Source organism: Hemiscyllium ocellatum, chromosome 8 (assembly GCF_020745735.1).
Source record: "Hemiscyllium ocellatum isolate sHemOce1 chromosome 8, sHemOce1.pat.X.cur, whole genome shotgun sequence".
NCBI lineage: Eukaryota > Metazoa > Chordata > Chondrichthyes > Orectolobiformes > Hemiscylliidae > Hemiscyllium > Hemiscyllium ocellatum.
This window is the reverse complement of record NC_083408.1, coordinates 26,305,855-26,331,273: the sequence shown is the minus strand read 5'-3', so window position 1 is coordinate 26,331,273 and position 25,419 is coordinate 26,305,855. Positions and strand designations below refer to the sequence as shown.

Genomic DNA, 25,419 nt, shown 5'->3' with positions numbered 1-25,419 from the left:
GGGTTCGGGCTACTTTCTTGAAATGTTTTGAGGGGAGTCTAGCCTAGCCCATCACAATTGCAACTTACTTGCCTGTTTTAGTACCAGATTCAGTATAAGGTTTGGTTAACAGTTACTCAGAAGGTACACTACATATTTAATGTCTAACCTTTCCTGTCTAACTGTTTACTTAATTTCTTCAGAACCATCAAAGTCTCTAATTTAAATGATGACGTTCAGAAGGATTGCAGCACAGAGAAATTACCCAATTCAATTTCCTGGGCAATTCTTTCTGACTGTGTTACAGTGGGGATTTCTCAGGGTTCCCGTACACAACACCTGCCTACATTGGTATAATGACAATCTGACCATTGGAAAATCCAGGCCAGAGTATCTGCATTCTTTTCACAATGGGGTTGTCACAGATATGAAAAGAACAAGCTGCTTCTGCTTGCTGCACAAAGAAATCTCCCAGCAGCAGCAGCAGTGATCAGCAGCAGACTCACTGGCTAATCCTCTCAAGGAACACTGTCACCAATAGTAGTCCTCAGGATGGACATGTTGATCAGCAAAATAAAACTGTACCTAAACAATTCAACTTTTGATGGTTTATTGCCGTATCACATGATGCATTTGCATGATTTTTTATTTGAGCTGTCCATTAATATAATCTGCAAGGCTTGATATTACTGGTTTTCTCAAAGGAAATTGAATAATGTTGTTGTGATATTGTAAACTTTAGAACAATAATAACTGTTTGCAGATTGAAAGAAGCAGCAATACCTTTGTTTGGAATAAACTATTAAGGGACAAGGACAAACTGCTGTACAGGAATTGAAAGCATGGGAAAAGAAGGAGTCAAATCGACATAAACAAAGCTGTTTTAACAACTGCTTGATAATTGGCTGCCTTATGCCACAAGGTCCTGCAGTAGAATTTCATGAAAAAATCATAGAATCACTATAGAGTGGAAACAGGCCAATCAGACCAACAACAGCAGCTCAGTGGTGAGCACTGCTGTCTCACAGCACTGGGACCCGGTTCGATTCCAACCTCCGGTGACTGTGAAGTTAGCACATTCTCTCCGTGTCTGAGTATGTTTTGTCCAGTTTCCTCCCTCAAGCCAAAAATGTACAGGTTAGGTGAGTTGGCCATGCTAAATTGCCCATTGTGTTCAGGGATGGATAGGTTAGGTGCATTAGTCAGGGGTAAGTATAGGATAATAGGGTAGGGGAATGCGTCTGGGTAGGTTACTCTTTGGAGGGTGCCAGTGTGACTTGTTGGGCCGAAGGGCCTGTTTCCACACTGTAAGGATTCAATGATTCTAAGTCCACAGCGAATTTCGGAAGGGCATCCCACCCACTTACCCTATCCCCGTAATACTACATTTCCCGTGGCTAATCCACCTAACCTGGACTCCATGGGCAATTTAGCATGGCCAATCAACTTAACCTGTACATCTCTGGGTTGGAGTTCAGGAGTTAATTTCAGGGAAGCTGTGGCTTCAATGTGACAGTCAAAGCCAAATGTAACATGGAGAAAGTGAGGACTGCAGATGCTGGAGATCAGAGCTGAAAATGTGTTGCTGGAAAAGTGCAGCAGGTCAGGCAGCATCCAAGGAGCAGGAGAATCGACGTTTTGGGCATGAGCCCTTCTTCAGGAATAAGGAAAGTGTGCCAAGCAGGGTAAGATAAAAGGTAGGGAGGAGGGACTTGGGGGAGGGGCATTGGAAATGCGATAGGTGGAAGGAGGTTAAGGTGAGGGTGGAGTGGGGGTGGGGGCAGAGAGGTCAGGAAGAAGATTGCAGGTTAGGAAGGTGGTGCTGAGTTCGAGGGTTGGGACTGAGACAAGGTGAGGGGAGGGGAAATGAGGAAACTGGAGAAATCTGAGTTCATCCCTTGTGGTTGGAAGGGTTCCTAGGCGGAAGATGAGGCGCTCTTCCACCAGCTGTCGTGTTGCTATGGTCTGGCGATGGAGGAGTCCAAGGACTTGCATGTCCTTGGTGGAGTGGGAGGAGGAGTTGAAGTGTCGAGCCACGGGGTGGTTGAGTTGGTTGGTCCGGGTGTCCCAGAGGTGTTCTCTGAAACATTCCGCAAGTAGGCGGCCTGTCTCCCCACTATAGAGGAGGCCACATTGGGTGCAGCGGATGCAGTAAATGATGTGTGTGGAGGTGCAGGTGAATTTGTGGTGGATATGGAAGGATCCCTTGGAGCCTTGGATGGAAGTAAGGGGGGAGGTGTGGGTGCAAGTTTTGCATTTCTTGCTGTTGCAGGGGAAGGTGCCCGGGAGTGGAGGTTGGGTTGATGGGGGGGGGGGTGCACCTGACGAGGGAGTCACGGAGGGAATGGTCTTTTCGGAACGCTGATAAGGGAGGGGAGGGAAATATATCCCTGGTGGTGGGGTCCGTTTGGAGGCAGCGGAAATGACAACAGATTATACGGTGTATATGGAGGTTGTTGGGGTGGTAGGTGAGGATCAGTGGGGTTCTGTCCTGATGGCGATTGGAGGGGTGGGGCTCAAGGGTGGAGGAGCGGGAAGTGGAGGAGATGCTGTGGAGAGCATCGTCGATCACGTCTGGGGGAAATTGCGGTCTTTGAAGGAAGAGGCCATCTGGGTTGTTCGGTATTGGAACTGGTCCTCCTGGGAGCAGATGGAGGCCATTTAGCCATTGTGTCTATCCCTTCAGTCAGTCGAAGGAGGGTGTCAGTGGAAGGGTACTGGTTGGTATGGCGGGAAAGGAAGAAGCGGAGGGCTTTGAGTTCAGTCAGTCGAAGGAGGGTGTCAGTGGAAGGGTATTGATTGTTCAGTCAGTCAAAAGAGGGTGTCAGTTTCAGTCAGTCGAAGGAGGGTGTCAGTTCCTCCTTCGACTGACTAAACTGGTCCTCACTCTGAACAACTTCTCTTTCCAATCCCCAATCCCCCCACTTCCTCCAAACCAAAGGAGTAGCCATGGGCACCCGCATGGGCCCCAGCTATGCCTGCCTCTTCGTAGGATATGTGGAACAGTCCATCTTCCGCAGCTACACTGGCACCACCTCCTACCTTTTCCTCCGCTACATCGATGACTGTATCGGCGCTGCCTCGTGCTCCCACGAGGAGGTTGAACAGTTCATCCACTTAACCAACACCTTCCACCCCGACCTCAAATTTACCTGGAGCGTCTCAGAGTTCTCCCTCCCCTTCCTAGACCTCTCCATTTCTATCTTGGGCGACCGAATCAACACGGACATTTACGATAAACCGATCGACTCCCACAGCTACCTAGACTACACCTCCTCCCACCCTGCCACCTGTAAAAATACCATCCCATATTCCCAATTCGTTCATCTCCGCCGCATCTGCTCCCAGGAGGACCAGTTCCAATTCCGTACAACCCAGATGGCCTCCTTCTTCAAAGACCGGAATTTCCCCCCAGACGTGATCGACGATGCTCTCCATCACATCTCCTCCACTTCCTGTTCCGCCACCCTTGAGCCCCGCCCCTCCAATCGCCATCAGGACAGAACCCCACTGGTCCTCACCCACCACTCCACCAACCTCCATATACATCATATCATCCGTCGTCATTTCCACCACCTCCAAACGGATCCCACCACCAGGGATATATTTCCCTCCCCTCCCCTATCAGAGTTCCGAAAAGACCACTCCCTCCTCAGGTGCACACCCCCCACCAACCCAACCTCCACTCCCGGCACCTCCCCCTGCAACAGCAAGAAATGCAAAACTTGCGCCCACACCTCCCCCCTTACTTCCCTCCAAGGCCCCAAGGGATCCTTCCATATCCACCACAAATTCACCTACACCTCCACAAACATCATTTACTGCATCCGCTGCACCCAATGTGGCCTCCTCTATATTGGAGAGACAGGCCGCCTATTTGCGGAACGCTTCAGAGAACACCTCTGGGACACCCAGACCAACCAACTCAAGGACCCCGTTGCTCAACACTTCAACTCCTCCTCCCACTCCACCAAGGACATGCAGGCCCTTGGACTCCTCCATCGCCAGACCATAGCAACACGACGGCTGGTGGAAGAGCGCCTCATCTTCCGCCTAGGAACCCTCCAACCACAAGGGATGAACTCGGATTTCTCCAGTTTCCTCATTTCCCCTCCCCCACCTTGTCTCAGTCCTAACCCTTGAACTCAGCACCAACTTCCTAACCTGCAATCTTCTTCCTGACCTCTCTGTCCCTACCCCCACTCCGGCCTATCACCCTCACCTTAACCTCCTTCCACCTATCACATTTCCAACGTCCCTCCCCCCACGTCCCTCCTCCCTACTTTTTATCTTAGCCTGCCTGGCACACTTTCTTCATTCCTGAAGAAGGGCTCATGCTCGAACCATCGATTCTCCTGCTCCTTGATGCTGCCTGACCTGCTGCGCTTTTTCAGCAACACATTTTCAGCAAATATAACAAGGAACAGGGAAGCTAGTTCTGATAAGAATGCAAGCTGCAGACTTGATGCTTTCAGAGCAGTAGTCAATATTGTGAATGAAAAAGCCTAAACAATCATAAATAATACCACACTACAAACTTGAAGGATGGAATACAGTGTATTGTATAAGAATGCAACTTCAGAATTCCTTGGGAGCAGAACTCCAGAGAGCACTACACAAGGACTGAATCCTGGACATCCACAGACAGATACTGTTAGTTGGAATCATAGCTAAATTCCACCATTAATTGGGTAATAGCCAAGTTGAATTGTGAGGTTTAACTTGCTTACTTGAGGGGTCTTATTTTGGTTGCTACACAAAATAAGATTTAAGTCATTGTTTCAGTATTTGATTGTCTGTGAGATTTGTTAATAAGTAGTAAAATTAAAGTTAACTTGTGATAATTTACCTACAACACTGTAACAAGGAAAGCCAATCCTATAAAAGCATTAAGCAAAAGAGCAACAAACTGCAGATGCTGGAAATTTGATGCAAAATCAGAAATTATTGGAGAAATTTAGTATGTCTGTCAGCATCTGTGGAAAGAAACCATGAGTCAAACATTTTGGGTGCAGTGATGCTTCTTAAGAACAACATTACATTTCACAATGTATCTGCAATGTTTGTATTGAATAAGAACATAAGATCAGGAGGAGGTCATTCAGCCCTTTGGGCCTGTTCCATCATTCAACAAGATCACTCCTGAGCTGTGGCCTTATTCCATATACCTGTCTTTGGCCCGTTTCCTTAATATCTTTGCTTAACAAAAATGTTTCTCTCTCAAATCTAAAATTAACAACTGATCTCGTGTCTTTATAGAAATCAGTTCCAGACATCCATCGCCCTTGTGTGTAGAAATGCTTCCTAACATCTCTCCTGAACAGACTGGCCCTAATTCTCAGACTATGCTCCCTTGTTCCAAAATCCCCAAACAGTTTATCTCTATCTAACCTATTTTTTTCCTGTTCGTATCTTGAAGGCGTTGATCAGATCACCCTTTAATCTTCTAAATTTTAGAGAAAACAGGCCTAATTTGTACAATCTCTCCTCAGAACTTAACCCCTGGATTCTAAGCATCACTACTGCAAACCTATTTTGTACTGCCGCCAAGGCCAATATATCTTTCCTAACTGGTGTCCAATCTTGCTCACAATATTCCAAGTGGGGTCTAACGAGGCCTTTGTATCATTGCAGTATACCATCTGTAACCTTATACTCCAATCCTCTAGATGTAAAGACCAGCATTCAATTAGGTGCCTTGATTATTTTCTGGTCGAATGCCATTCATGCCAGCTACATAGGCAGTATGTCCCAAAGACTGGCTGTTAGTACTAAACCAATCAAGAAGATCCCCTTATTTGTTCACAATAAGCAGGGCACTGACTGTACTCAATCAGTCTGTGCTTACAAACTCAGAACACGGCATCCAACATTAGATTGGATTCCAGGTCTGGACAACATTTGCTGAACAATTCCAATCTTGCAAAGAATTCAAAGCGAGTTAAAAGCAATTGAATGTAATAGTCAGGCTTGCAGTGTGACTCACTTGAGTGCTAAAAGCCAAGGTACTCATATGCAGGGGCTTATTCTATGCAAATGAAGAACATGTTCAACTAGTCAAAAGCTTGGAGACAGTCATTTGTAGGGGCATTCCCCAGGGCAATACCTTGACTAGAGTTGAACTGCCGAGTTTGAATTTAAATAAAAGCCTGACAGTTAACTGTTTCCGGTGCATCAATTATGTTAACACCTCTACCATGAGAACACAGTAGCAAGTAACTCACCTCCTGACTCCGATAGCTTGTCCACTATCTACAAGGCACAAGTCAAGGGCATGACAGAATATTTGCCTGTATGTGTAGCACCAACACTCAAGAAGCTTGACATCATGCAGGATAAAAGTGGCCCACTTCAAGTGGCACCACATCCACAAGCATCTACTCCATCCACCATCAATGCCCGATAGCAGCAGTGTGTAATATCTAGACTGCCCCACCTCCTGTAAAACGCCATCCCTTATTCCCAAATTCTCCGCTTCCACTGCATATGTTCCCAGGATGACCAATTCCACCTTAGAAAATCCCAGATGGCATCCTTCTTCCAAGATCCCAATTTTCCTTCCCACATAGTTGACGACGTCCTCCAGCGCATCTCCTCCACTTCCACACCTCCGTCCTTGAACCCTACCTCTCCCTACGCAACAAAGACAGAGACAGAACCGCCCTCCCCCCACCAACTCCGGTTCTCACCTTCCACCCCACCAACCTCCACATATATTGCATCATCCTCTGCCACTTCCGATACCTACAAATGGACCCCACTACCAGATATATATTTCCCTCCCCACCCCCTATCAGTGTTTTGGAGACCATTCCTTCCGCGACTCTCTCGTCAGATCCATGCCTCCCAGCAGCTTTCTCTGCCACTGCAGGAAATACAAAACCTGCGCCCACATCATTCCCCTCTCAACTCCGTCCAAGGCCCCAAAGGATCCTTCCAGATCCAACAGAAATTTACCAGTACCTCTACCAATGTCATCTATTGTATCCGTTGCACCGATGTTGTCTCACCTACATTGGGGAGACAGGATGCCAACTTGCAGATTGTTTCAGACAACGTCTGGGCCCCTCACACAAACCAATCCCACTGCTCCGTAGTTGAATACTTCAGCTCCCCTCCCACTCTGCAGATCCAGGGCCTCCTCCATTAGGAAACCCTTCCCACTTGGCGCCTGGAGGAAGAACACCTCATATTCCGTCTTGGGAACCTGCAACCACATGGGATCAATGTGGATTTCATCAGTTTCCTCACTTCCCCTCCCCCACGTTATCCCAGTCCCAAGCTTCCAACCTTCCACCCTCCTGACCTGTCCATCACCTTTTCCATCTATCCATTTCACCCTCCTCTCTGACCTATCATCTTCTCCCTCACCTTCATGTACTTGTTGCACTTTCAGCTACCTTGCCCCCAACCCCACCTCCCATTTATCTCTCAGCCCACTGGTCCACAAGACTCATTCTTAACGAAGAGTTTATGCCCAAATGTCGATTCTCCTGCTTCTCAGATGGCGCCTGACCTGCTGTGCTTTTCCATCACCACAATTTCGACTCTGATTTCCAGCATCTACAGTCCTCACTTTCTCCTAGTATGTACTATCAACATAAATTCAAAGGTTCTTAGGTAGCACCTTCCAAGCCCACCACTATTTCCATTTAGAAGGATAAGGACAGCAGATAACATGGGAATACCACCCCCTGCAAGATCCCCTCCAAGCCACTCACCATCTTGGAAATGCATCATTGTTTCTTCATTTGTTGCTCAGTCAAAATCCTGGAATTCCCTCCTTAAGGACAGTGTGAGTCAACCTCCAGCATGTGGACTGTAGTGGTTCACCACCATCTTCTCAAGGGCAACTGGGGACAGGCAATAAATGCTGGCTCTGCCAGCAACAGCTATGTCCCACAAGTAAATAAAACGTTTCCACAGACATGGTCATCTGAGGATCACCACAGGCTCTAGCACTAGGTTTGAGATGTGTTAGGAAGGATAGGGTTTTGAAATTGGTAAAAAAAAAACAATGTCAAGTAATTCCAGTTACTAACTCTGTCTGTGAAACTGTAATGTGACCAACTCAGTACAACATTACTTCTGGGTGTGATATCGATTATACTTCAATGGGCATTATATGGATTTACAATTTCAATTGCAGTATTTAATGGGATGATCAAAAGAAGGGATCTGGAGGAGTTCTTTGGCATAGCAACTTCAGAATATGGCCTCAGGGTGATCAAATATTGCATTCTGTTTTAGTGATGCCTTCTTTGATGTACTGTTGGATGGACTTATGGGGCGGCATGGCGGTGGTTAGCAATGCTCCCTCACAGCACCAGGGAGCTGGGTTCAATTCGGGCAACTGTCTGTGTGGAGTTTGCACTTTCTCCCCATGTCTGCGTGGGTTTCTTCTGGGTGCTCCAGTTTCCTCCCACAATCCAAAGATGTGCAGGTTAGGTGATTTGGCCATGCTAAATTGCCCATAGTATCCAGGGATGTGCAGGTTAGGTGCATTAGTCAGGGTTAAAATGTAGGGTAATAGGATAGGGGAATGGGTCTGGGTTACTTTTTGGAGGGTTGGTGTGGACTTGTTGGGCCGAAGGGCCTGCTTCCACACTGTAGGGATTCTATGATGACTCTCTCCCAGAAAATTGAGGCTAAAACTTGCGGTTGCCACAGGTCAGGCATTGCTTGGGCTCAGGAGATCAAGGGCAGGGAAAACACCGCCACATTCATGGACTCAAAGTCACCCCCACATCAGGAAAGGTCAATAAACCTGTACATTCACCTATACGCTGTCCTGTATATCACTCTATCTCAACATCATAACACAGCTACTCAGCTTGATCTTTCTGCAATTCATGCCTCTCTTTGTTCATCACACCCAACAAATTGAAAATATTTGAAAATATATCTTTCCCCTATTTCCCAAACATTTGAAAATATATCTTTCCCCTACTGCAGAAGTGAGTGCAAGGATCAAGGGAGGAGAGGAGAACTGCAGTTGATTCCCCACAGATGTCATGGTTAACAACCGCAAATGGTGAAGCTATGGGGATCAGGAGTCTCTCGACACTGACCAACGTGAAGTTCAGTTACATGATGACAGAAATAAACATAAGCCAGTTGTACAGGACTCTTGTAGTGCAATGGTGGTATCCCTACCACTTGTCAGCAGGTCTAGGTTCAAGTTCCAACTGCTCCAGTGATGTGTAATAACATCTCTGAACAGATTGATTAGAAAAATAACTAAATCATAGCACACTAATGCAGATCAGAATTCAGCCCACTCAGGCCTTCACATGTGCAACAGCCATCAATGGATGTGGGTCATTCATAGCGTTATACAGGACAGAAACAGACCCTTCATGCAGACTAGACTTCCCAGTCTGACCTAGACCCATTTGCCAGCATTGGGCCCATAACCCTCTAATCCCTTCCAATTCATGTACCCATCCAGATGCTTTTTAAATGTTGTAATTGTACCCGCTTCTACCACTTCCTCTGGTAACTCATCCTAAACATGCACCACTCTCTGTGTGAAAAAGTGATCGCTGGGGTCCTTTTTAAATCTTTCCCCTCTCAGCTTAAACCTATACCCTCTTATTTTGAATTCCCCAACCCTGCGGAAAAGACCTTTGCTATTCACCCTATCCATGCCCTCATGATTTTATAAACCTCTATAAGGTTCCCCCTCGGCCTCTGATGCTCCTTTTTCTCGAACTCAAACCTTCCAGTCCCAGCAACATCCCAAGTTTAACAACATTCTTCCGGGAGAAAGGAAACCCAAATTTACATATCGCCGATTTTTACCCCTTCAATCACAGTTAGACCAAAAATCAGACTATCCCACTCAGTGTCTTGGACCTGGTTTGCATCTTAAATTCTCTCATGTTTAATTTTTTCTGATGGTGATGAAAGTCGGAGACACATCACAACAGAATTTACATCCAATTCAAGCTTTCAGAGTTCTTTTTGCCTGATTTCTCCACTGTTCCTCTCCTTACACACTGATCCATGTTAGTTTTCACCTGATGATTTTTAATTTCACAAGTGAGATATAGCAAACAATGGGAACTGCGGAGAGTCTACAACAGAGTGCATGAGCTTGCTCCAAGCTTTGTTCAGTTGGACACTGGTGACCGCTTATAGAAAGAATAATTATTGAGATACAGGCAGAAATCTGCAGTGTACTAACAGGCCTCCCAATAACAATGTTCAAAATTACACACAGAATGAAGGAATCTTGCCACCTTAAACAGGACAACAGATCCTTAGTCACAGCTTTACTGTTCATTGCAATTGCATCACTGATCTGTACAAAACTACTCTCCAATAACTGACACCATATCCTAAACAGGCTCATCATTTTGAGTGAACAAGTTTCTCTTCATCTCAGTCCTCAATGGCCTCATATCCTTAAATTGTTTGACCCCTGGTTTCTTAATTCCTAGTCAGTGGCAACAACCCTTCTGTATTTACCCTGTCCAGACCGATCGGAATTTTGTAGGTTTCCCCCCTCAATTTGTGAAATTTCAGTGAATGTAATCTTAACCAATCCAATCTCTATTCATGTAACAGTCCTGCCATTCCAGGAATCAGTCTGGTAAACCTTTGCTGCACTCCCTCCATAACTAGGACATAGTTTTGGTCTCTTATCAGAAGAACAGAGCATAACATTCTAGGTGTGGTTACACCAAGGCCCTTTGCTACCGGGACCTTGGGTTGATGTCACACTACAGGTGACCCTATTGCACTATACACACACGACACACACACTCAGACCCTCTCTCATACACTCCCACACAACCTCTCACACACTGAAACCCCTTTACATTCTCACTCACACAATACACACACCCTCTCACAGACACTCATAACTTCCCCGACCACAGCCCCCTACCCCCGTCACACACACATACGCCCACATGCACAGGTTTGAGGGGTGAATTTATACTTACATTATATTTTGCTCGAAAACTGCATGAATCCATGTAAGATTTTGTAAATCTGTTTCTTAGATTAGAATCAGTCTGACCATTGTGGCACAGACAGCCTCACAGGGAGTTAACACGTTCAATACCTTATCTGGGCCGACATGACACCAATTGTTAAAGTGTACTCGAGAATGTAGCTTTTAAAAAATGCTTTGCAATTTACATATTAATGAACTGAAACCAACCTGGTTATTCTAAAAGATGAGGGACTTAACAAACAATCCAGGTCTTTTCCAATATATAATTTCAGTAACAATCTTATTCTCCACATTCACCTGATGAAGCAGCGGCGCTCCGAATGCTAGTGCTTCAAAATAAACCTGGTGGACTATAAACTAGTGTTGTGTGATTTTTAACTTTGAACACCCCAGGCCAACACCGGCATCTCCAAATCATGACTGCGTTTAAACACACATTATAGCAGAACTGACTGTACTTCATCTGCCATGCGTTTTCCCACTCACTCAATATGTCCAAATCTGAATGAAGCATCTCTCTACTGTGCCCCACTCACCTGCCAAGATTCTGCAGCTAGGCTGCTAGACAACATGCGTGACAACTACCCCAGTGATGACAGAATACCAATTGAAGAGTGTAGGCAACACATCTCGTGTGCCAGCCTGCCCTCAGAATGTGGGGCACAAAATGTCAGTTTATAACTCTCTCCAATTTTAAGTACTTTGCCATTAGTTGCCCCATCTTCAGATGACAATGCCTATAACCTCTGGAATTCATTCAGTAAACCTGTCACAGTTGACCTCTTTCCTACTTTATGCACTCTGTAAATACCTGCCTCTTTAACTATGTTTTTAGTTATCAGCCTTCCTATCTCCTTATGTAATTCAGTATGAAGTTTTGTTGAATATCTTTCTTTTGAATCACTGTAGAACGCTTTACAACATTAGAGGGCTATCACCGGATGAAAACCCAACTAAATCTCTAACAAATGAAATGTGATATTTGTAGTGGCACAAGCTATATGTTATGCGACAGCAAGGCCTCAAGAAGGAATGAGAATCCCTGAATACTTTTGTGTATCTCCACTGACCTGTACATATGAAGGACCTCAAAAACAACAGAAAGGGATATGAGTTAGCTGAGAAAAAATATGTTCATAACAATCACAGAACTCCATCTTCTCAGATCAGATATGGGTAAAATAAAGTCAGCATGTGGGTTAAGAATATATTTAATTTTATCACCAGCCATCTATGAGTTCAGAGTACCTCTATCATTGATTACGAAGGATGTAAATGTGTTCCTTCTTACCAGAGAATCCTTACTGCAGCCAGACTTTATGTAGCATGGGCCTTCAAGTTTCATCCTTAACACCACCCCATCCTACACACTGCGCTTCTCTTTTCCAAAATAGGATTTTTAAAAAAGGCTAGCAAGCAAATGAAAGTCAGGAATTCATCTGTTGGATACAGTGCAATCAATGAGTTTGGCTACGAAACAAATGCAGCGCATATGGACTGAGATTAGACTTAGACAGCAATACATTATGAGGAGTGAAGTAATGCAAAGAAAATGAAGGACTGGGTAAAGCTGAAGCTTAATTGAGTATAGGAGTGATGTGTTTGAGAATGAGTTTAACAAAAAAAAGAGAGGGCTGTAACATTAAAAACTGTAGCTGAATCAGTAAAGGAACACAATGCACTGTATATCTATAATTACATAAAATAACTTGTCTTTCGGTCCTATAGAAGAACTGCCATAATCTATGTTTAACAGCTGCAAAGACGGAATGGAATTCCATAGGAGGAAAACTAAGCTGTAAATATACATTTTTTTTTGCATAGGATGTTGATTCCAACAAAATATTTCAGACACTAACGTGCTTATACATTATAGATCAATCATGAGAAAGCTTAAGAATTTATTTATTGATTGGAGAATTCAGTAACATAAACTCCATCAAATCCAAAGATTATCACCTTGATGTGTAATTACAAAGATTACCACTATTTAATTCAAGCAACCCATCTCCAGTTGTATAATTTTTAATTAGTATGTACTACACAATTTTAAACACTGACCTTTTCTTTTATGAAAACCAAGCTCATTTTCCACAGCAAAATCTTCTCGAAACCTTGTGAAAAGATAAACAATTGATAAGAAAATGCAAGTTTGAAACATCTGCACTTTGGGATGATGTCATCTGGATGGAAGAAAATCTCATTTTACAAATTTATTACTGTTTCATCGCAGTATGCAGGAAAAAAAATTCTTCATAGCCCAATGTTAAATGGTTCATTTTGTTAAGATTTATAAAATATATTCTAAACCTAATCAATGCTGGAAAGCTGAAATTTAATATCAAGATTTAGATGTGATTTAATATAAGATATGATGTGGAGGTGCTCGTGTTGGACAGGAACGGACAAAGTTGAAAAAAAACCACACAACTGATTATATTTGTTCAATATATTGTATCAGTTGCATGCATGCCACTATGATCTTTTGCTATAAATTCTGTGTCTTATGATCCTGCTCCACAGCTATTTGATGTAGGAAAGCTAGTTCTTCCAAATAATCCTGTTGGACTATAACCTGGTGTTGTGTGATTTTTAACTAACGTCAGATTGCCACATGGAGAACAGGTAGAAAACGGTACTCACTGATGTACAACACTGATTGAACACCGATGCTGCTATTTTATAAGCCCACACTCCAAACATAAAGAGCTGCGTGCTACATCAAGCTGCGTGAAGAACAACTCTTCTTAAACCCTCTGCCATCAACTCTTTCTACCACAACTACCTGCAGGTTAATTGTTGGTTTATTTCTTCGAACCACTGTTTCAATCTTACACACTATAGAGTCTCCTGCAGTTGTTTAAAGTATCAGTAGTCTATAGGGAATGAAGGAACATTTCTGCAGACTTTAAGATTACTGCACAAACCATTTGCATATAGGTGATCGAGAAGACTTTCTAGAATTCAACATGAGTGAGAGAGTGAGCAGAGACAATGTGGGGTTCAGTGGCACAGACACAACTTGAGGGAAGAGCAAGAAATCTTATCCACAGAGGATGATTAAGGAACAATTCTCCTAACCGAATTTCAGCAAAAACCCATGTTGAAAGTATGTGCCCTTCCCTAACAAAGCTACTCAACCTCTTTTACCTTTTTTCCTGTACTTCCAAAATGTCAAATATGCTTGAATATGTATAAAGGACAAGCAAAGTAGCTAGAAATGATCTCAGTTCCAAGGACTGAAAGGTAGATTCAGTTTGGGTGGAGATAAGAAATAGCAAGGAAGTCACGGTGGCACAGTGGTTAGCACTGCTGCCTCACAGCGCCAGAGACCCGGGTTCTACTCCCGCCTCAGGCGACTGACTGTGTGGAGTTTGCACGTTCTCCCTGTGTGCATGGGTTTCCTCCGGGTGCTCCGGTTTCCTCTCTCAGTCCAAAGATGTGCAGGTCAGGTGAATTGGCCATGCTAAATTGCCCGTAGTAATGTAGGGGTATGGATGGGTTGCGGGTCGGTGTGGACTTGTTGGGCCAAAGGGCCTGTTTCCACACTGTAAGTAATCTAATCTAATCTAATCTCAAGGTTTGGAGCAGTTTGTAGGCCCCGACAGTAGCTACACAGTGGGACTGGGTATTGCTGGTGAGACCACTGTACATCCCTTATTGCCGAACGTGCAGTCAAAATTTATTTGCTTTATTTGCCGAGTCATAAAAATTAACAGCTGGAAGACTATGCTGGAACTGTATAAGACATTGGCTAGGCTACAGTTGGAGAATTATGTGCAGTTCTAGAATCTATATTATACGAGGGATGTGATTGTACTAGACAAGTTACTAAGATCTATTAGGATGTTGCCTAGTCTGGAGAGTTTTAGTTATGAAGAGAGATTGGCTAGACTGGAGTTATATTTCTTAGAACAGAAGAAACTGAGGGGTGACAAGATTGTAATATATAAAATTAAGAGGGTCAAAGATAGTGCATACAGCAAAGGACAGTAGAAAGGGAGGTTGTCTTGGAGGGTTTGTCTACTGTATCAATATGGGTAGAAATCAGAAACAGGAAAGGAACAGTCACGTTATTGGGAATTTTCTATAGATCCTTCAATGGCAACAGAGACATAGGAGCAGATTGGGAGGCAGATTTTGCAAAGGTGCAGGAGTAACAGAGTTGTTGCCAATGGGTGACTTCAACTTCCATAATACTGATTGGGATCTCCTTTGTGTAAATATTTTGGATGAAGCAGATTTTGTCAGGAGGGGAGGCAAAGAACCAGACCAGGTGTCAGATCTCTTGGCGGGACAGTATTTCGGTAATAGTGATCACAACTTCCTGATATTATAGTCGTGGAGAGGGATAGGAGCAGAAGGTATGGGAAAGTATTTAATTGGGGGAGGAGGAAATCACAATGCTGTTAGACAGGAACTGTGCAGGTTACTACGGCAAGCAAGGAAAAAGATTGCAGCGCCTTTGGCAATTATCTTTGCATTCTCACTGTCTACTGGAGTAGTACCAGATGAATGGAGGTAATTTTATTCTCTTATTCAAGAAAGGGAATAGGGATAACCCTGGGAATTACAGACCCATCAGGATGCAGAACTGGGCTGAGAAGTGGCAGATAGAGTTCAACCTGAAAAAGTGTGGTAATTCATTTTGGAAGGTTGAATTTGAATGCAGATTACAGGGTTAAAGGCAGGGTTCTTGGCAGTGTCAAGGAATAAGGAATCTTGGGGCCCACATCTATAGATTCCTCAAAGCTGCTATCCAAGTTGACAGTGTTGTTAAGAAGGCTTATGGAGTGTTGGCTTTCATGAGCAGAGTTATTGAGTTCAGGAGCCATGAGGTAATGGTGCAGCTCTAAAAAACCCCTGGTTAGACCACACTTGGAATATTGTGTTCAGTTCTGGTCACCTCATTGCAAGAAGGATATGGAAGTTTTAAAGACGATGCAGAGGAGATTTACCAGAATGCTGCCTGGACTGGAGGGCATCTCTTATGAAGAAAGGTTGAGGGAGCTAGGGCTTTTCTCATTGGAGTGAAGAAGGATGAGAGCTGACTTGATAGAGGTGTATAAGATGATGAAAGGCATGGATAGATAGAGTGAATAGTCAGAGACATTTTCTTAGGGCAGATATGGATATAATGGGATATAATTTTAAGATAATTGGAGGAAGGTTTCGGGGAAATGTCAGAGGTAGGATCTTTACACAGAGAATGGTGGGTGCATGTGGGTACATTGCCAGCATTGGTAGTACAATCAGACACATCAGGGACATTTACGCGACTCTGGGATAGGCACATGGATGATAGCAAAATGAAGGGTATGTAGGTTAGTTTCATCTTAAGAGTAAGAGGTTAGTGGGAATCTAGAATTCTCTGCTTATGGCCGAGGGAGAATCGTTCATGACATTTAATAAATATTTAGATGTGTGCTTGTGATGCTAAGGCATACAAGGCTATAGATAAAGTGCTAGAAGATGTTGTTTAAATACAGGTGGCACAGAAGACAGTTGCCAAGTGAATACATGGTGACCTAGCCAAAGTGCTGGAAGATGGGATGTTACTGACTGCTATTTGAAGTGAGGCAGCTTCAGCTAACACTGAGAAGGTGAAGCAAGCACAAAGATTTGCATAATTTGCACGTTTCTTTGTCATACAGGAATTTAAATGACTATACAGTACTGCTTTGTGTGTGTCTCATGTCAGGTCTGCCATGCACTTGAATCAAAAGGGATTGCTTCCCTTGATAGAGATGCTGGGAAAGCACAGACACTACATTATCCACGGTCTGTGTACATCATAGCATCTTGGTTATGTCACCTTGTATTCACTTGGCAGCATTCTTGGCCAAAAGATGGACACGAGAAAAAGCAGTTTGGGACTGCAGTCAAACATAGAATCCATATAGTGTGAATTGGGCCATTTGGCCCAACCAGTCCAGACTAACCATCCAAAGAGAATTCCTCTACCCTATCCCTGTAACCCTGCATTTCCCATGGCTAACGTACCTAGCCTGCACATCCAAGGAATCTATGGGTCATGTGGCATGGCCTGCATATCTTTGGACTGAGAGAGGAAACTGGACTACCCGGCGGAAACCCATGCAGACATGGGGAGAACATGCAAACTTCACACAGTTGCCCGAGGGCGGAATTGAATTTAGATCCCTGGCGCTGTTAGGCAGTGGTGCTAACCATTCAGCCCACAATATTCAGTTAATAACAAGCATATATCATGAACCATTTTGCTGAAATAAATCTAACGAGCAAACTGAAATATCAGTCATCAAACACTGTATCATGGGTGGATCCACAAATGGGCAATTCCACTCCACGCTGAAAAGAATGTCAGCCATGTTCTGCACAAAGCTCATCCCTTGATGTAAAGCTTGTGGTAAATTCCTCTGTGTTAAACAATGAACATGAGATTTCTGGTAGGCTTCCCAATGCACCATGCATTTGGATGTCTGCAATTATCAGACTTCTTGTGCAGTCTAACTCTTTGATGTCATTATCGGAGTTTTCTATAGCAGAACTAGAGTGCAGCCTCACCCACTGATGAGCAGGCACCTCTGTTATCCTTTCCTGCTGCCCTGACAGCACCATACTTATGTCCAGTGTATCACCATGTGCACATCCCAGCTCTACCTTATCTTTTAAAGTACATAAAGAGTCAATATCTGTTACAGGGTGGGGCATGGGGGGAGACTGTTCAGGGGGAAGGCAGCAATAGCCAGGTTGGTAGCACTATGACTGGCTCTGGGACAGAGTGGGAAAGGATAAAGGCAAACAGGACCTTAGTAACAGGAGACTTGATAGTTAGAGGGATAAACAGGAGATTCCGTGGCCTTAAATGGGAATCCAGGATGGTATATTGCTTCCCAGGTGCCAGGGTTCAGCATGTCTCAGAGCATCTGTAGTACATTCTCAAGGGAGAAGATGAACAGCCAGAAGTCATTGTGCATGTGAACACAAATGACACGGGTACAAATAGGGTTAAGGATTATAGAGAGCTCGGTAAAACGTAAAAAACCAGGACCTCTTTGATGGTAATCTTTGGATTACTTCCATTTGTATGTGCTCGAGACAATAAGAACAGGAGGGCAGGGATTCAGATTTTTAGATCATTGGAATCTTTTCTGGGGCAGAGATGACCTGCTCCAAGAGGGACATGCTTCATCTGAATTAGAGGGAGCCAATAGTTTGGCGGCCAGGTTTGCTCGTGCGACGAGACAGTTTAAACTAGCTTGACCGGAGTGGGATCCTCAATAACAGGGAGAAATGTGCGAGGCTGAAAGGAGGTACAGTAATCATAAATAGTAAAGTGAAGAGACTGGTCAGGACAGAGAACAAGGAATGCCTGTTGGAGTAAACTGCATCTATTTTAATCCAAGAAGATGGTCAGGTAAGGTCGATAAATTCAGGACGTGTATAGGTATGTGGAATTGGGATATTATCGCCATTATAGAAACATAGCTAAGGGAAGGACAGGACTGGAAGCTTAATGTGCCAGGATACAAGTGTTTTAGGTGGGACAGAGGTGATGGAATGTGGGGGGGGGGGGGGGGGGGGAGGTTGCATTTTTGATTAAGGTGTGCATCACAGCAGTAATAGGAAATGAAATAACTGACGACTTATCCAGTGAGGCTTTGTGGGTGGAGCTAAGAAATAAGAAGGGGATGGTGGCATGATTGGGATTGTGCTATAGGCCTCCAAGTAGTCAACAGGAATTAGAGGAACAGATATGCAGGGAGAATGAGGAGACTTACAGGAGCAACAGGGCTGTAAGAGTCGGGAATTTTAATTTTCCTAACCCAATGGTAGTGTCAGTTATGTTAAGGGCTTAGATGGCGTTCGAACAAAGAACAAAGAAAATTACAGTACAGGAACAGACCCTTCGGCCCTCCAAGCCTGTGCCAATCAAATCCTCTATCCTCGCCTTATGGGCGGCACGGTGGCTCAGTGGTTAGCACTTCTGCCTCACAGCACCAGGGTCCAGAGTTCGATTCCCGCCTGTCCCTGTGTAGAGTTTGCACATTCTCTCTGTGTCTGCGTGGGTTTCCTCCGGGTGCTCCGGTTTCCTCCCACAATCCAAAGATGTGAAGGTCAGGTGAACTGGCCATGCTAAATTGCCCACAGTGCTAGGTGCGTTAGTCAGGGGTAAATATAGGGTAGGGGAATGGGTTTGGGTAGGTTTCTCTTCGGAGGGGCGGTGTAGACTTGTTGGGCTGAAGGGCCTGTTTACACACTGAAGAGAATCTAGATTCTAATCTAAACATATCACCTATTTTGTAAGGATCGGTATCTCTTTGATCCCTGCCCATTCATATATCTGTCTAGATGCATCTCAAATGACGCTATTGTGCCTGCCTTTACCACCTTTGCTAGTAACATGTTCCAGGCACCCACTACTCTCTGCATAAAGAACTTTCCATGCATATCTTCCTTAAAATTTTCTCCTCTCACCTTGAACTTGTGACCCTTAGTAATTGAATCGCCCACTTTGGGAGAAAGCTTATTGCTATCCACCCTGTCTATATCTCTCATGAGTTTGTAGACCTTAATCAAGTCCCTCCTCAATCTCCGTCTTTCTAATAAAAATAGTCCTAATCTATTCAACCTCTCTTCATAGCTAGCACCTTCCATACCAGGCAACATCCTGATGAGCCTCCTCTGCACCCTCTCCAAAGTATCCACATCTTTTCGGTAATATGGCGACCAGAACTGTACGCAGTATTCCAAATGTGGCCAAACCAAAGCTCTATACATCTGTACTGAAAAATATGTTGCTGGAAAAGTGCAGTAGGTCAGGCAGCATCCAAGAAGCAGGAGAATCGACTTTTCGGGCATTAGCCCTTCTTCAGGAATCACAAAAAGTCGATTCTCCTGCTCCTTGGATGCTGCCTGACCTGCTGCGCTTTTCCAGCAACACATTTTCAGCTCTGATCTCCAGCATCTGCAGTCCTCACTTTTTCCCTATACATTGGTAACATGACTTGCTAACTCTTGTACTCAATACACCATCTGATGAAGGAAAGCATGCCGTATGCGTTCTTGACCATTCTATTGATCTGCATTACCACCTCCTGGGTACAATGGACCTGAGTATCCAGATCTTTCTGTACATCAATTTTCCCCAAGGCTTTTCTGTAGTTAGCTCTTGAATCGTCTCTTCCAAAATGCATCACCTTGCATTTGCCTGGATTGAATTCCATCTGTCATTTCTCTGCCCAACTCTCCAATCTATCTATATTCTGCTGCATTCTCTGACAGTCCCCTTCACTATCTGCTACTCCACCAATCTTAGTGTCATCTCCAAATTTGCTAAGCAGACCACTTATCATTTATGTATGTCACAAACAACAGTGGCCTCCAACACAGAACCTTGTGGAACACCACTGGCACATTTGCCCAATTTGGGAAATTCCCTTCCACTACTACTCCCTGTCTCCTGCTGCCCAGCCAGTTCTCTATCCATCTAGCTAGTACATCCTGGACCCCATGCAACTTCACTTTCTCCATCAGCCTGCCATGGGGAACCTTATCAAACACTTAACTGAAGTCCATGTATATGACATCTACAGCCCTTCCCTCATCAATCAACTTTGCCACTTAGAGTCATAGAATCATTGTGTCAGAGATGTACAGCATGGAAACAGAGACTTCGGTCCAACCCGTCCATGCTGACCAGATATCCCAACCCAATCCAGTCCCACCTGCCAGCACCAGGCCGATGTCCCTCCAAACCCTTCCTATTCATTTACTCATCCAAATGCCTCCAAAATGTTGCAATTGTACCAGCCTCCACCACTTCCTCTGGCAGCTCAATCCATACATGTACCACCCTCTGTGTGAAAAAGTTGCCCCTTAGGTCTGTTTCATATCTTTCCCCTCTCACCCTAAACCTATGCCCTCTAGTTCTGGACCCCTGACCCCAGGGAAAAGACTTCATCTATTTATCCTATCCATGCTCCTCATAATTTTGTAAACCTCTATAAGGTCATCCCTCAGCCTCTGAAGCTCCAGGGAAAACAGCCTCAGCCTATTCAACTGAAATCATCCACCTTGGCAACATCCTTTTAAATCTTTACTCAACCCTTTCAAGTTTTACAACATCTTTCCGATAGGAAGGCGACCAGAAGTGCACGCAATGTTCCAAAAGTGGCCTAACCAATGTCCTGCACAGCTGCAACATGACCTCCCAACTCCTGTACTCAATACTCTGACTAATAAAGGAAAGTGTACCAAATGCCTTCTTCACTATTCTATCTACCTGCGACTCCACTTTCAAGGAGCTATATACCTGCACTCCAAGGTCTCTTTGTTCAGCAGCACTCTCTAGAACCTTACCATTAAGTGTATAAGTCCTGTTAAGATTTGCTTTCCCAAAATACAGCACCTCGCATTTATCTGAATTAAACTCCATCTGCCACTTCTCACTCTTTTGGCCCTTCTGATCAATATCTCATTGTAACCTGAGGTAACCTTCTTTGCTGTCCACTACACCTCTAATTTTGGTGTCATCTGCAAACTTACTAATAATGCCTCTTATGCTCGCATCCAAATCATTTATATAAATGACTAAAAGCAGAGGACCCAGCACCGATCCTTGTAGCACTCCATTAGTCACAGGCCTCCATTCAGAAAAATAGCTCTCCACCACCACCCTCTGTCTTCTACTTTTGAGCCAGTTTTGTATCCAAAGAATTCTATTAAGTTTGCAAGACATGACCTTCCCTGCATAAAAAAACCATACTGCCTATCACTGATAAGATCATTTTCTTCCAAATGTAAATCGAGCCTATCCCTCAGTATCTTCTCCTGCAGCTTCCCGACCACTGATGTCAGGCTCACCAGTCCATAATTACCTGGATTATCCCTGCTACCCTTTTAAACAATGGGATAACATTAGCAATTCTCCAGTCCTCTGGGAACCCACCCTTGTTCAAGGATGCTGCAAAGATAGCTGTTAATCCCCAGCTATTTCCTCTCTCGCTTCCCTCAGTAACCTGGGATAGATCCCATCTGGACCTGGGGACTTATCTACCTTAATGCCTTTTAGAATACCCACCACTTCCTCCTTGCTTATGTCCACTTTCTTTTAGATTAGATTACTTAGTGTGGAAGCAGGCCCTTCGGCCCAACAAGTCCACAATGACCTTCCGAAGAGCAACCCACCCAGACCCATTCTACTACATTTACCCCTTCACCTAATACCACGGGCAATTTAGCATGGCCAATTCACCAGACCTGCACATCTTTGGACTGTGGGAGGAAACCACAGCAACCGGAGGAAACCTACGCAGACACGGGGAGAATGTGCAAACTCCACACAGACAGTTGCCTGAGGCGGGATTTGAACCCAGGTCTCTGCTGCTGTGAGGCAGCAGTGCTAATCACTGTGCCACCATACCGCCCATAAACCTAGAGTAATCAAACATCTATCTCTAACTTCAACATCTGTTATGTCCCTCTTCTCCATGAATACTGATGCAAAGTACTCATTAAGAATCTCACCCATTTTCTCCGACTCCACACATAACTTTCCTCCTTTGTCCTTGAGTGGGCCAACCCTTTCTCTAGGAGAAAGTGAGGACTGCAGATGCTGGAGATCAGAGCTGAAAAATATGTTGCTGGAAAAGCACAGGTCAGGCAGCATCCAAGGTGCAGGAGAATGAGCTGAAGAAGGGCTTATGCCCAAAACGTCGATTCTCCTGCTCCTCAGATGCTGCCTGACCTGCTGCGCTTTTCCAGCAACAAATTTTTCAACCCTTTCTCTAGTTACCCTCTTGCTCCTTACATACGAATAAAAGGCTTTGGGATTTTCCTTAACTTTGTTTGCTAAAGATATTTCATGACCCCTTTTAGCCGCCTTAATTCCACGTTTCAGATTGGTCCTACTTTCCCAATATTCTTCCAAAGCTTCGTTTGTTTTCAGTAACCCAGACCTTATGTGTGCTTCCTTTATCCTCATGTTAAGTGCATTCAGGAAAATGTTTGCTCAAGCAGTACATAGTGATCGTTGACCTACTCTTGGGAAATAGTGCAGGGCAGGAGACATGACAATGGGGGAGCACTTTGCGACCAGTGACCATAGTTATAGTAATTTTAAAATAGTTATGGAAAGGGACAAAACTGATCAACAGATTCAAATTTTAAATTGCGACAAGATGAATTTTAATAGAATTAAACAGGAGCTTGGAGTTGTTTGTTTCCAGGCAAAGGAACCTATGACAAATGGGAGGCCTTTCAAAGTGAGATAGCTGGAGTTCAAGATCGATATTTCCTGAGAGGGTGAAAGGCAAGACTGACAAGAGTAGTGAATCCTGGATGACTAGAGATATTGAGGCTTTGACCAGAAAAAAGTAAGTATAGCTTAGGTACAGATCGAGGGAATCCCTAGAGATATATATGGATGAGTTTACTGAAGAAGGAAATCAGGAGAGCGAAAAGTGGCATGAGAAGGTTAAGGTGACTCCAAAGAGGTTCTTTAAATATATTAAAGGAAAATAGAGAGAGAATAGGACCCCTCAAGGACTAAAGTGGATATGTATGTGCAGAACAGCAGAAGATGGGCAAGTTTACTGTGGAGAAAGGCATGAAGACTTTGGAATTTGGGGAAATTAGTGGTCATGTCTTGTGGACAGTCCATATCATAGTAGAGGTGGTGCTGGATGTATTAGCATGTATGAAGCTGGATAAATCTCCTGATCCTGACCAGATATATCCCAAGAACTCTGCTAGGGGCCAGAGAAGAAACTGCGGAGGCCCTAGTTGATATTTTTACATTATTGTTAGCCATTGGTGAGATTACAGAGGACTGGAGGGAAGGTAATGTTGTGCCCTTATTCAAGAATAGTCTGGGAACTATACACCAGTAAGTCTGTGGTAAATATGTTATTGAGAAATTCTGAGAGTTAAAATATACATGCATTCGGAAAGAGAGAGCTTGATTTGGAGTAATCAGCATGGCTTTGTGCGTGGGAGATCATGCCTCACATATTTGTTAGAGGTCTTTGATGAAGCGACCAAGAAGGATGAGGAGGGCAGGGCAGCAGACGTAGTCTATATGGACTTCTAAAAGGCCTTTGGTAAGGTTCCACATGAGAGGCTGCTTGGGAAGGATAAATTACATGGAATCCAGGGGGAGCTAGAAATTGGCTTGATGGTAGGAAGCAGAGGGTAATAGTGGAAGGATGCTTGTCGGACTGGAGGCCTGTGACTAGTCGAGTGCCTCAGGGGTCAGTGCTGGGCCCATTAATTTGTTATGTATATCAATGATTTGGATGAGAATGTACAAGGCATGCAAGTGACACTAAAGTAGGCAGTATTGCAGACAGTGAGGAAAATTATCAGAAACTGCGGTAGGATCTTGGTAAAGTGGGCCGAGAAATGGCAAATGGAGTTTAATATTGATAAGTATAACGTCTCGCATTTTATGGTGAATGGTAGGGCCCTAAGGATTGTGGTAGAACAGAGGGACCTTGGAGTTCAGGTGTTTGGTTGTCTGAAAGTGGAGTCACAGGTAGACAGGGCAGTGAAGGAGGCTTTTGGCACACTGGCCTTCATCACTCAGGGCAGTGAATATAGAAGTTGACAAGTTATATTCCAGTTGTATAGGACATTGGTGTGGCTGCACTTGGGGTATTGTGCTGAGTTTTGCTCAACTTGCTATAGGAAGGATGTTATTAAACTGGAAAGAATACAGAAGAAATTTACAAGGATGTTGCCAGGACTCAAGGGTCTGGATAGGGTAAATGCAGTCAGTCTTTTTTCCAGGGTTAGGAAATCGAGAATTAGAGGGCATCAGATTAAGGTGAGAGGGATTTTATGCCATGAATTTCACCAGTTTCCTCATTTGCCCTCTCCCTACCTTATCCCAGTTCCAACTTTCCAACCACCTATCTGCTCCACCCTCCTCTCCAACCTGTCACCAATAGCTCCACCTACCTATCGCACTCTCAGCTATCTATCCCCCCCACCAATTTATCTCTCTACCCTCTTGGCTCACAAGCCTCATGCCTGATGAAGGGGTTTTGTCCAAAATGTCGATTCTCCTGCTCTTCAGATGCTGCCTGACCTGCTGTGCTTTTCCAGCACCACACTCTTAACAGTGTTAATAGCACTGCTGTCTCACAATGCCAGGGACACGGGTTCGATTCCAACCTTGGAAGACTGTCTGTGTGGAGTTTGCACATCCTCCCCCCGTATTTCCAGTGGGTTCTCCGGTTTCACCCACAATCTAAAGATGTGCAGGTTAGGTGAATTGGCCATGCTAAGTTGCCCATAGTATTCAGGGATGTATAGGTTAGGTGCAATAGTTAGGAGTAAATATAGGATAATGGCATAGGGGAATGAGTCTGGGTGGCTTGCTCTTTGGAGGTGTGGTCTTGCTGGTGTGGTCTTGTTGGCCTGAAGGGCCTGTTTCTACAATGTAGGAATTCTATGAATTTTTCAAAGCTTCATAGGTCAATCTATAA

The 25,419-nt window shown here is 44.3% G+C and overlaps 1 protein-coding gene across 9 annotated transcripts in view; it reads right to left on the bottom strand.

Moving 5' to 3' along the window:
* LOC132818064 (coiled-coil domain-containing protein 9-like) overlaps positions 1-25,419 on the bottom strand; it is a 292,055-nt gene that overhangs the window by 79,497 nt on the left and 187,139 nt on the right. For all 9 annotated transcript variants that reach the window (XR_009644952.1, XM_060828707.1, XM_060828708.1 and 6 more), the window contains one exon: positions 13,007-13,059. Coding sequence is in view for 8 of the 9 variants with exons in the window: in XM_060828707.1 (XP_060684690.1) it covers positions 13,007-13,059 (53 nt within the window). In the remaining variant the exon portion in view is untranslated. The remainder of the gene's footprint in view (positions 1-13,006; positions 13,060-25,419) is intronic.